Source organism: Octopus bimaculoides, chromosome 13 (assembly GCF_046866305.1).
Source record: "Octopus bimaculoides isolate indiv1 chromosome 13, ASM4686630v1, whole genome shotgun sequence".
In the NCBI taxonomy this organism is placed as follows: domain Eukaryota; kingdom Metazoa; phylum Mollusca; class Cephalopoda; order Octopoda; family Octopodidae; genus Octopus; species Octopus bimaculoides.
Window position 1 is genome coordinate 6381026 of NC_142940.1, and position 13481 is coordinate 6394506.

General features: G+C 38.6%; 1 protein-coding gene and 1 long non-coding RNA gene across 4 annotated transcripts in view; one reads left to right on the top strand and one right to left on the bottom strand.

The window, feature by feature from the left end:
• Positions 1 to 13079, top strand: part of LOC128249262 (uncharacterized) — a 39170-nt gene extending 26091 nt beyond the window's left edge. The window contains exon 2 of the long non-coding RNA XR_016243962.1: positions 12863 to 13079. This is a non-coding gene — a long non-coding RNA (uncharacterized LOC128249262). The remainder of the gene's footprint in view (positions 1 to 12862) is intronic.
• Positions 3668 to 13481, bottom strand: part of LOC106869269 (uncharacterized) — a 49152-nt gene continuing 39338 nt past the window's right edge. For all 3 annotated transcript variants that reach the window (XM_089361451.1, XM_014914936.3, XM_014914937.3), the window contains 7 exons: positions 13016 to 13119; positions 11823 to 11931; positions 10782 to 10955; positions 9011 to 9078; positions 7481 to 7578; positions 6441 to 6567; positions 3668 to 5935 (listed from right to left, as the gene is read on the bottom strand). In XM_089361451.1, the coding sequence (XP_089217577.1) occupies positions 5896 to 5935; positions 6441 to 6567; positions 7481 to 7578; positions 9011 to 9078; positions 10782 to 10955; positions 11823 to 11931; positions 13016 to 13119 (720 nt within the window). In that variant the 3' untranslated portion in view covers positions 3668 to 5895. The remainder of the gene's footprint in view (positions 5936 to 6440; positions 6568 to 7480; positions 7579 to 9010; positions 9079 to 10781; positions 10956 to 11822; positions 11932 to 13015; positions 13120 to 13481) is intronic.

Genomic DNA, 13481 nt, shown 5'->3' on the forward strand with positions numbered 1-13481 from the left:
AGCTCCCTCGTTGACTCACGCGCACCTTCGTTTTGCAATTACCAATACTTTATTATCTCCCCTTCTTTCTACCTCTGCTGTCAAATCATTTTTTTTCTAACCAGTCGCCATGCTTGATCTCTAAATCCACAAGTTTTTGGGTTTTTTTTTTTTCCTCATTCCTTTCTGTTGAAGAGCGTAGGCTCGAAATGTAAAAGACTTCTTCGCTTTCCCGAGCGTCAAACTAATGCACCTGCTTGTTCATCATACATTTGTCCTCGTCTTTTGTTTGTCTGTAAATTCCAACTATATATATATTGTGTGTGACAGTAAGGGAGATTTGACTGTTATTTATACCGGCTGTAGCTATTGTATAAGATTTAGCTGCTATTACTACCTTGTCAGTGCTCCAGGGTTAGTCTTGCTGGCTCAAACATACATGAAGCTGTAGGGCATGATTGGAGGGAGGTTTAGCTGCTGTTTCCACTAGATCTAGCAACAATAGCAACGTCTCTCTCGGATCATCTACACATCTCTTTTGTCTTATGGCTTTTACTTGTTTCCGCCATTGGACTGCGGCCATACTGGAGCACAGCCTTGACGGGTTTAGTCGAACAAATCGACCCCAGTACCAAGGCAGGTGCTTATTCTATTGGTGTCTTTTGCCGAACTGCAAAGTTACGAGCAGCTAAACGAAGTCACAGTGGTTGACAAGGGATGGTGGGAGTGCTTCCTCGCAGTTTCAGTCTACAATGCACTGGTCGGTCCGAAACTATAGTAAATGACACTTTCTCAAAGTGTCACGCAGTGGGATTGAACCCGAAGCCACGTGGTTGCAAAATGAGCTTCTGAAGACTGTTTTAAAACCACATTTCTTTCTATCTCTCTCTCTCTCTCTCTCCATATTCACAGACATTGAGATAGCTTTCATTTTAATCTGGACGAAGATTAAAGAAGTCAATCTAAGGGGCATAAATCCGAAGAGACAAAAGCTTGTTCGTTTTAACTTTCATCCGTTTTATGTTGCGGTGGGGCTGCAGGGAGCTCCGTGATTTGTCGAGCAGTTTTCATGTTTTCAGACACTCCAGTACAAAAGAGTCTGTTATACTTATCCGATCAGCGATGTCTAGAGATCATTTAATTTTTTCTTATTCTGCAGAGAATTCTTTTGACCGAAACTGTAACATATCTTGCATCATATAGTATGTGTGTGCGCGCTTATATACGCACATAGACAAAGTGGTAGGATTTAAAGGAGATTTGGTTGTTACTTATAGCTCATCTAGCAAGCACACAGGCGGCTATTTTCATTCGCTAATAGATACACGCACATAAAACATCTAGCAACACACAAATGTCTATTTTCGTACGCTAATCTATGCAAACATACATACACACATACGAACATGCGATCTTAAAGATAGCGTATTTGGCAATGGCGTTTTAGTGTATTATTTAAACACAGTAGGAAGTATTATTTGAAGAAAACTTATTTCTAGCTTGATTTGACTTTCGATGAAATCATGGTCATCTCATCTTTACGTATATCAAGGCCGACATTGTCTAATATATCCTTCCTTTCGGCGTTTCGGGTTGTTGTTTCTTTTTTTAACATTTTAGATCAACTGTGTAGAGGTTCCTTTAGTTGTGGTACTTTAGTATTTGGTTAGCCCCGAATCATCACACCACTTATAAAATGCGCTCAAATAGTGACCATCCGGTCTTTTGTGTACCAGAAACTACTTCGGACAAAGTGTCCTTCTTTTCTGATACACTCGGGTCCAAATTGGGAAGCAGTTGACTGCTATTTCTAACGTTTCAAACACATGAACAAGCTCTGTCTTTGATTACTGTGTTGCAGTTTCGCTCTGTAGTAGATCTGATGGCACAGACCTATGATACAAAGCGTTCGAGTCGTAATCATTATCCCATAAATATCTCATATGGCTTCTTTACAGATGGTAGAATGTCTTTTCCTTTTTGCGTTGACTGTGTCCTTCATTTGTGTGTACGATGTGGAGATTTGGTTGCAATTTCTAGCAGCTTGAAGATAGACACGCAGACGGGGAGACATGGAGAGGCGGTGGGGTGTACGCTGTTGTGTGAAGTTATTTACATTTGTGCGCATATACATGGTGCTTAAATGGTTTTTATGGACAGAATAATCTCTCTCTCTCTCGCACACATTTCTACACCTTTTCATACATTAGCGACATCAAATCCCTTCTAAAGAAAATTGCTTTGCCGCTTTCGTGTTCATCCGAATTTTTCCTGCCCGGTACAATCTGACTTAAGGTAGATTTATTTCGCTGCTAGTTCTAGCACATCGAAACAACTAGATAGATTACTCGTCTCGTTGTTTATTTAAGCTGTGTGGTTGAACAAACATATTGCAAATATTCCCCCCACCACCCGGTCGACTCTTTGGTGAGTGGGTGAAGGCCAGACACAATGTACGGACGTCTCTACATTAAACCAATTTCTTATTCCTATAGCTTAAGAGAAATTTGACTACTACTTCTAGCATATTAAGGAGTCGTGTACAGGGTTCTACACTCAAATAGACTAAAACCATAAATTCTGGGATTTATCATATATGTGATCACTAATCTCGGATTAGAATTCATTTCGTACAAATACCGACGGAAAAGTTTATTTTATTGACGAATGTTTAAACGTCATTGAGAGTTATCTCCCGTAAGCAGGAGTATTACATGAATGACCTCCCTTGGTAAATAAACCTTGCTGGAATAAGAAGAGGCTTTTGGAATAATTTACAGTTTATTATGCATGTAGCCTCTTTTTTCTGAGATCGTGGAATCTATGAGAAAATGGTCTCGTTTTCTTCTTGGATGCAACATCACACTAATAGCTCATTAAAACAGTGTTGCTTTTATGTTTGATTGTCAAAAGCGCAGTAAACCTAAAAACGAAAAGATAATGCGTTGGCGAATCGAACAAGCCCAGTATAAATTTGATATCATTTACTGCCAAAGCAAGTTTAATGTTGCATCTGATGCTTTATCGCGTACCTATTGCGTAGCTACGACTGATAATGAACTGTACCGTGTTCATGCAGCGCTGTGTCATCCTGGGATCACACGATTGTTTTCATTATATTAAAGTTAAGAGTTTACCATACTCTGTAGATTATGTAAAGTGGGGGCACGTAAAAAGCACCCACTACACACTCGATGTGGTTGGTGTTAGGAAGGGCATCCAGCTGTAGAAACACTGCTAGATCAGAATGAAACCTGGTGCAGTCTCCTGGATTTCTAGACCCCAGTTGAACTGTCCAACCCAAGCCAGCATGGAAAAACGGACATTAAATGATGATTGCTTATTTGTTTCGTATCTTTTTCCTTGTTATTGCACTTCTCATTCCGCCACCCCCGTTTCTATTCACATTTCTGCCCCTAGCAGCTTATATTGCTAACACTGTGAAAGTGTGTTGACGTTTGGTCAACAACTGCTGAATGACGAATGCGTCCACCACGTGCATTTCTTTCTGTTTTACTCTGTTCCTTGGTCGTCCCTCTGCACCACATTATTATTATAAAATATATACAATATAAGTGAGCATGAAAGATGAAATAATGGTTTAAGAGAAAAATAACAGGAACAAATCAGTGAAGGAACTAAAATATTCTTGAAATGGATTGGATGTAACAAGGTGGAAGAAAGCAACATGGGTGAAAGAACTTTTAATGATGTTCTTAGATCCAATGCAAAACAAAACAAAAATGGTAAAAAAAGGAAATGGTCATAGAAAAATATACCAAAATATGTGGGTGTGTGTATGCATGTTTGTGTGCATATATATAATATATACACATGTAGGGAGAGATTTTCCTAAAAGTTAACTATTTAAAAATTTTTCAAAACAACAGAATGAGACAACCGTTTTGGAATGACGTTTTTATATAATGCAAAAAGTGTTTTCATTGTTCCATTTTGCAAAGTGAAAGCGCTTACGATACAAAAAATACATTCTAAAAAGGTGTACATCATTCAGCTTTTCTAAAAAAATTTTTAAATAGTAAATAACTTTTAAGAAAATCTTTCTTTAAATATTTTAACAGTATGAAGTATTCTTTGCAAAAACATGTTATGTATATATATATGTATATATGGGGTTGTTTATGAAATCTGGGTATCAAACAGTTTTGATTGGGTGATTGTTGTTTGTAACTTAAGTAAGCACTGTCAAGAAAATAGATTTATCAGGTTTCAATGGTCATACAAAAAAAAAAAACCCATCCACTTGAGTATATTTTATAAAAGTTTTTCCTAGTGACGGCTGATAGAGATCATAGCAACTTAAAAAGAACTATGATGGTTACATGACATTAATAAGTTATTTCTACTATAGGCACAAGGCCAGTAATTTTATGGAAGGGGTAATTCTATTACATTGACCCCCCCCCCCAGTGCTCAACTGGTACTTATTTTATCGACCCCCAAAAAGATGAGTTGACTTCGGCAGTATTTGAACTCAATGCCATCAAGCAATTTGTCCAGTTCCCTAACAATTTGGCCAGCTTGCTCCCTTAGTAATGATTTTTTCTGTCATAGGCATAAGAGCTGAAATTTTGAGGGGGTGGGGGGTTAAGGTTAGTCGATGTACATCAACCCCAGTCTTCAACTGGTACTTTATCAACCCTTGGAGGGATAACAAGCCAAGTCAACCTTGGCAGCATTTGAACTCTGAACATAATGCTGGACAGAATGCGATCAATTCTGCCGCCTTGCTGCCTCAGTTAGAGACACACAGCTTGAAATTTTGAGGGGAGGGGTCACTCATTTACGTTGACCTTGGTGAAATATGAACTCAAAAAATCGAGTGACAGAAGAAATGCCACAAAGCATATTGTCTGGCAATGCTAACCATTCTACTAGTTTGCTGCCTGAAGAATAATTAGTTAATTAAATAAATAAATTAATTAAATAGATAATAATAATAATGCAGGTCTGTCAAAACTAAGAATTTTCCTATTAATTGACCGGATGAATAAATATCTATGATCTTTAAGAGTGGCAAAGCAGTTCCATGTTTGATGACTAAAGCATGATCAACAATAAAGGTTTTTCCATGAGTTTGTTAACTTGGACCATGATTTCTTTTTTTTTTCTTTTTTCTACAATCATCAGGAATTGTAAATCCAATGAGATTGATAGTTTCCGAAAGTCTGAGATCAAAGACATTCAAGAATGTCAGGAACATTTGAGAGCAGCCAGTCTCCGAGATTTTGAAGTTTCCAAAGGTTTTCCGAGTCCAATATCACAGGTGACAATTTCCATGAATTTGTTGTCAAGGATTATCAAGTGACAACTACCAAAAGTTTATTGTTTAGAATTCTCAGAACAAGAATTTCCAAGTGTTTGCTGTTGAGGTCAAGCACAAGCAACAGATTCCTAGAATTTGGTTGAAGAATTATCAGGTGTAACAGTTTCACAAAATTTGAGATTAAAGACTTTCAAGAGTTTAATGTTGAGAACTATCAATTGTGACCGTTTCCAAGAGTTTAGTGTCTAAGTCTATCATGAGTAAGCTTCCAAAGGTTTGGTGTTCTTTCCAAGAATTTCTTGTCAAGGATTATCAAAAAGTGACAGTTACCAAGAATTTGTTAAAAACACTCTCAGAAGCGAGACTTTCCAAGAGTTTAATAAGGATCTTCAGGTGTAACATTTGTGTGGGTTTGAAGTTCAAGACTCATTAGGAAACAGTTGTTGTGAGTTTCGCATTCAGCAACTCCAAAAGAACTGCCAGAAATTGTTTCCTCAGAGTGCCATGTAGAGCCATGGAAAACAGCTTTGGTAAATACAATGGTTTCAACCATCAAAAAGTATGGGTTTCAAGTAAGTGTAAAGGTCAGAACCATCAAGAAAGCAGGTAAAAAAACAAAATGTGCAATTTCAGAAAAATACTTTGATGGAACCATCGTCTTCGAGGAACCTGCAGAAGAAACCGAAATTCGTGTTTAGCAAATATATATATGACATTTGGAAACTGAAATTGTTGTTATTCAAAGTAGTATATCTAAGGAACATGGCCACAACCAAAGTGAGAACTGGTAAAAGACCATCATTTTAGCACTGCAGAACAAGAGGAAATAAAGCGCCAAGAGAGTCTTTGAGCTGGTTTTGATTCCTGGCTGCAGATAATCCACTCCTTTATTTATATTGTGCATCTGTAAGGACTGGATTCATTGGTTAAAGGATTCCAACAGACCAGTCTCTGGTTCACTGCTTCACTTCCAGACTCTTTGGCAACCACATTCTTTCAAAATAAAAGAAACTTGTCTTGGCAGAATACTGTCAGTGATTCTTCCCCACAGACTTCTCACAGTGTGTAACTGGTACTTATTTTATCAACCCCGAAAGGATGAAATCAAGAGAGCACAAAGAGGGTGGAATATCTAATGACACAAGAAATTATTTTCTTTCTTTTTCCTACTTACCGGAATGAACTTTGCTTGATGTAGGAGAGAATCGGTGGCTTCAACACAGAGCGCCCAGCGACATTGTTCAATCCTTTCCCTGTGATTATTGTCAGGTTTCTCTTCATCATGTAACCATTGTCTAAAGCTGAAATAGCAACAATTTACAGAACAATTAGCAACAACCCAACATCAACATTATCTGTAGAGAGGGACCATTCAGATAGTTGCTCAGCCTGTTAGAAACAACAGCCAAATCTTCCTCAAACTACAGCCAACTTTCTTTTTACAAAACTAAAATACATTTAATGATGTAATGCAAGATCTTGCCCTGACATCGTTTGATAGTCATAAATGGGTGCCACTGTCATACAAGCAGTGTCTCTTCCATCAAAACATCTGTTCAAGGGCAAATATTACCTTACTTGGAAATAATTGATGGTGGGCATCAGGAAAGGCATCCGGCTGTAGAAACATTGTTGAGCTCTACTGTCTGTTGTGGCAGACTACTTCGATTTCGCTGAGGGCAGTAGTATCATAGCATATACATCTAAAGAGGCAAGTGTCACAACAACGTCAGCAACATTGACAATAGCTATAGCAACAATAGTGGAGGTGTGTGGCTTAGTGGTTAGGGTGTCAGCAACATGATCGTAAGATTGTGGTTTCATTTCTTGGACCGGGCGACGTGTTGTGTTCTTGGGAGTAACGCTGCGATAGACTGGCGTCCCGTCCAGCTGGGGTACACAAACGCCATTGAAACCGGGCCCATGAGCCTGGCTAGGCTTTAAAGGGGCGCATTTATTTATTATAGCAACAATAATAATCATTTCTGGTATGTGGGGACGAAGGAAGTTGATTACATAGATCACCAGTGTTCAACTGGTACTTATTTTATCGACCCCGAAAGGATGGAAAGCAAAGTTCACCTTGGCAGAATTTGTACTCGGAACATATCAATGGGTGAAATACCACTAAGCATTTAACTCGGTTTGCTGACGATCACCTTAGTAGCAACAACAATAATAAAAACAAAAAAAAAACCAAGAACACTGTATTACCTCTTTTATAATCGTGTAGACATTGTTTTGTGATGGCAACAGCTTCATGGATCTTCATTCCATGTAAATCCACAACGTTGTAATACTCAGGAGTCAACCTGTGGTTATATAAAAAGGAACCAAAATATTATAATAAATAAACTGTGATGGAATGACAATTTCTGGCTTGGGGCATGGTAGGAAGTGAGCTAGGTTAAAGCCATCATCAGATTATCAGCTGTAAGACTGATTTCAAATTTTGGCACAAGGCCAGCAATTTGGGGGAGAAGGAGAAGTTAATTATATCAACATCAGCGCTTAACTGATACTTATTTTATCAACCCTAAAAGAGATGAATGGCATAGTCAATCTCAGCAGAATTGGTACAATGGACGGCCAATAGAGACGGTCTCGGTAAGTGATGTCACAGCTGACCAGGCGAGGATTAACTCGAAGATCTCATACAAAGAAAAGAGGACACCTTAGTCCATCCACAGACAATCTTCCAAGTATTGGTGACACACCCTGCTGTACTCTTCCACCACAACTTTCTATCACTCTTTCTTCCTGTTTCTGTTGAGCCTGTATTTCAAAGGGTCAGCCTTGTCACATTGTGTCACGCTGAATATCCCCCGAGAATTACGTTAAGGGTGCACGTGTCTGTGGAGTGCTCAGCCACTTGCACGTTAATTTCACGAGCAGGCTGTTCCATTGATCGGATCAACTGGAACCCTCGTCGTCGTAACCGACGGAGTGCCAACAACAACATACATCATCATCATCGTTTAACGTCCGCTTTCCATGCTAGCATGGGTTGGACGATTTGACTGAGGACTGGTGAAACCGGATGGCAACACCAGGCTCCAGTCTAATTTGGCAGAGTTTCTACAGCTGGATGCCCTTCCTAACGCCAACCACTCAGAGTGTAGTGGGTGCTTTTACGTGTCACCCGCACGAAAACGGCCACGCTCGAAATGGTGTCTTTTATGTGCCACCCGCACAAGCCAGTCCAGGGGCACTGGCAACGATCTCGCTCGAAAATCCTACGGGAGCCAGTCAGGCGGTACTGGCAACGGCCACGCTCAAAATGGTGCATCTAATGTGCCACCCGCACAAGAGCCAGTCCAGGGGCACTGGCAACGATCTTACTTGGCTTGCCGGATCTTCTCACGCACAGCACATTTCCAAAGGTCTCGGTCAGTAGTCATCGCCTCGGTGAGGCCCAATGTACGAAGGTCTTGCCTCACCACCTCAGCCCAGGTCTTCCTGGGCCTACCTCTTCCACGGGTTCCCTCAACTGTTAGGGTGTGGCACTTTTTCACGCAGCTATCCTCATCCATTCTCACCACATGTCCATACCAGCGCAATCGTCTCTCTTGCACACCACAACTGATACATACATACATATATATATATATATATATATACAGGTGAAAGTCTGCATGTGTAAAAGCAAAGTGAGTTAATAAAAATATATCAAAATAAATGTATAAAAAATTAATTAAAAACAAATTAAAAAGAAACAATAACAAATAACTGCAATTTACTTACGAGTGTGCAACTTCTTGCTTCAACAAGCCTAACTCTGCTTTCAACAGCTCCTTTTTATACATGCTAGCCTAAAAGAAATGTGGGCCACATGTGAGTTATATTACAGTGTAGGAAGTAATCTCACATCATATACAAGCAATACTTCAAGGGCTGGTGTGGGAAGGAGGGGGAATTCTTTATGTGATCAATGAATTGCTAGATACAGCAGCCTTATTGTAACACATCACACCTTAATTTAAAAAGAAAGGACATATTAGGCAAAACAGTTCTATATAAATATAGAGAAGACAGGATGATGATCCCAGATGGAGAGCTGTGTATGTGTGTGCACGTGCATGTATGTGTATATATATACATGCATGAGTGTGCATGTGTATATATATATATGCATGAGTGTGCATGTGTATATATATATACATGCATGAGTGTGTGTATATATATATATATATATATATATATATATATGCATGAGTGTGCATGTGTATATATATATACATGCATGAGTGTGTGTATATATATATATATATATATATATATATATATATATATATATATATATATGCGTGAGGTGAATAAACTTTCATTTAAATTATGCAAAAATGAAAATAACACTGACATCTCTTTTAAGATATATTAACCAAAATTACATTAAAATATCTTGAAAAACTAAAGAATAAATTTATTCAGTAAAATCGCCATTGGCTTCAACCACGGCCTCCAAATGGCTTCGGATTTTCCTGCAAATCTTCTGGACAGTATCCTTGTTTAAGTTGGTGAATGCTGCCATAATCCTTGCCTTCAGTTCATCTTTGGTGTAACAAGGAGTTTGTTGGCCCCACACATAATAATCAAGGGGGTTGTAGTCAGGGGAGTAAGGTGGCCAGATGTTAGGGGAGATGTGTTCTCCTGCTTGTGTGGCATGGTATAGAGTCCTGTTGCCAGACATATGGCCTTCCAGCATCCACCCTCTCGACCCAGGGCTGCACTACCTCCTCGAGGCACTTGATGTAGGCTTCTTGTTGAGTCTGAGTCTGAGGCCGTGTGGGAAGTTGAACATCGCCATCACTAGTGATCACTCCAAACACCATGATGTTTACTGGATGTTTCATTTTTATCACTTTCGGTACATGTCCTCAGATTGACACCCAAACACTCTGAAATGTTCGTAGTGGAGCTTCTGGTGCAAATGCCGTCCCACCCATGATAGCATGGAAGGCCTGCCATGCTATCATGGGTAGGACGGTTTCACAAGAGTCGGCCAGGCTGAAGCCTGCACTAGAACACCAACCAGCCAGCAGAGTGGACTATACATATATATTAAAAGAAAAAGGGGTTTAAAAAAACTCCAGCACAGGAGGGCGAAATCTGAAAGATGTTGTAGAAAAATGTGGGAGGAGAAGGTTTTATTGCAAGGCTAGGAGGAGGGGGTGCCTATTGTAGGGCTGGGAGAAGAGAACACACATTGCAGGGATGAGAAAAGAAGGCTCGTGAGGAAGGCTGGAAAAAGGGGGGAGCACATTGTAGGAGGAGGCACACACTGCTGGGCTGGGAAAAGGTGGGGTTTAGATGTAAGGGAGAGAAGGCAGGGCACACATTGAAAGGCTGGAATAAAAGGGTGAACATTGTAAGGCAGACCTACGGTGCTGAATACTCTGGTGTAAATCCAGTTCCGAGATATTTGATGCTCAAAATGAGAAACTAACAACAATAAAAAAAAAAAAAAATGAAATGACCACCATCAAAGAAAGAAAGAGGAAACAGTATTTCTTACCTGTGACTGATTATATTCTTTGGCTAACGATAAACATTGTCTGTTGTACAGGTGTTTCTTAACAGTAGAATCAGAAAGACGCTTTTTATAAAAATCAATTTGGTTTTGATAATCTACTTTAGGAACCTGGATCCAGTTGAGGAAACGGTTTCTAGAATAGATTTTTGGTGTATTCTGAAATATAAAAATAAAGAAAATATAAATAAAGGAAAAGAATAGCTGCAAATAATAATAATAATCCTTTCTACTTTAGACATAAGGCTTGAAATTTGTGGGGAAAGGATGAAAGGTAAAGTTGACCCCAACAGCATAATAATAATAATAATAGTTTCAAATTCTGAAATAAGGCCAGCAATTTTTAGGGGACACGGATAAGCCAGTTACATAAACCCTAAAGTTTGACTGGTACATATTTTATCAATGCCACAGAAAAGGATGGAAAATAAAGTCAACCTAAAATTCTGATTGGCATTTTGTCCATTTTCACATTTTGTGTAAAGACGTCCCACCCATGCTGGCATGGAAGGCAGACGTTAAACGATGATGATGACAGACTATCAAACATACATACATGATGATGATGATGGGTGCAAAAGTAAGTATACAGTTACCATCATCATCATTGTCGTTTAACGTCCATTTTCCATGCTAGCATGGGCTGGACGGTTTGATTGAGGTCTGGAGAGCCAGGAGGCTACACTAGGCTCCAATCTGATCTGGCAATGTTTCTATAGCTGGATGCTCTTCCTAACGCCAACCACTCTGAGATTGTAGTGGGTCCTGGCATCGATCCTTTTCGGATGGTGCTTTTTACATGCCACTGGCACAGGAGCCAATCAGTGAGTACTGGCATTTGGCCACGTTCATGAAGAAAGAAAATGTGTACAATGCTCATTTACTTTTAATTTTTTTAATAAAAGTCAGCCTCTTTTTTGATAAAAATAAAGGAGTATTGTACATGTTTTCTGTTTTTTCATAACTGTATACCTACTTTTACACACCCTGCTGTATATATTATACACATGTGTATAAATAACTTACCGCTCGTCTTACGACACACTGCTGTGGCGAATCTGAAAATACTTTATTATCCAAGCTTGTCTTTTCTGGGAAACCATTTAAGAAAGCAAGAGTTGTTGTGTAATTGTAACTGGAAGAGAGAGGGAGGGAGAGATACAGATACAACAACTACAGAATGTATAGAGAAGTGTAATTAGAGGATATCAAAGGGTGAATTCTGCAAATAGGGCAAAAACTGCTATTATAGATAGAACATAATGAAAGTGTGCAACTACGTAATAGGTATCATGGAGTATAATGTCCAAAGATAAACTGGATATATAGTGTAGATATATATATGCGTTGATAACCTCTTTCTAGCATATCGGATGTCCACTTAGTGGTCATCCCACCTTATACGCATGTAATACAATTTGTCTGAATTTTCAGATTTTTTATATGCTAGGCCACTGGTTTTAAATTGATGTTAATTAAATTAATATTCAATTTATCACCCTCAGTATATATATATATATATATATATATATATAGTGTACAGGACAGACAGCTTGATCAAGAGGATTTTATCATATTTTCCAGAATACAAGTTGAATATTTCAAACCAAAATTTACACAAAAACAACTTTCGGGGACCAAAAATTCCATATGAAATGCATCAGGGTTTGGAAAGATAGTGAAGATGTTTAAATGTTTACACTACATGTTTGCACTATATATACATCAACTTATATGCCAGTAGGTACAATGACTACAGAATGTATATTTAATGGAAGAGACAGTTTAATCAAGCAGACTCTGCATATTTTAATTAATTTACTGGGGTTTTTTTTTTTTTGTTGTTGCTGTTTAATCTCAGGTCAGTCCTGATGCAGTTGACCTATGGCCATAGGCAATTCATCCCTGACTAACCCAATATTTTTAGGCCAAGACTTACCCTCGTTCAGCAGGCCTGTGACCAAAAGTGTTCCAATAGTGACCATCATGTCATTTTGTAATTGCTGTTTAACCTGATCATGTAGACCTTATAATCAAAGACATTCTCTCATTTGTTTTTCTTTCAGTTTAGCCTCCAGCCTACTTTGATCAAGCAGACCAATGACCAAAAGCATTCCAGCCATGACCATCAACGAAAACACTACTGCGGCCATGCTCTTTGACCAAATCCTACCAGAACCCATCTCTCAACCAAGAATCTCCATTAACGAAATACTCACTCATTGTCCTGAAAAATGGTTTCAATGATGTTCGGATCGTAACCAGGAAACTCCGAACAAAGCTTTCGCAGTTTGCCCACAGTGACCGGATCGTTTCTCTGAAGCTGAAAATGAAAACAGAAACAATTATTTCATTTATTAAGTAATTTTCTAACACAAGTATTCTTGAATGTATGTGTGTGAATGTATATATAATGTATAGACATCCAAAACAAGAGACCTCCATTTTGTTTCTTGGGGTTTTTTGTCTTGTGTTCCTGACCAATTCTTTCTATTTTCCACAATAATTAATTAAATCAATACCAGTATTTAATCAACACTTACTTATTTTAACAGCCCCAGAAGAATATGACAAAGTGATTCCTTGTTGGGTTTGAACTCAGAATATAGAGAATGGTGGGTAAATACTTCTTAATTTTTTTCTAAAATTTTCCTTGCATCTTGCAACCTTTTCAATAGTCTGAAA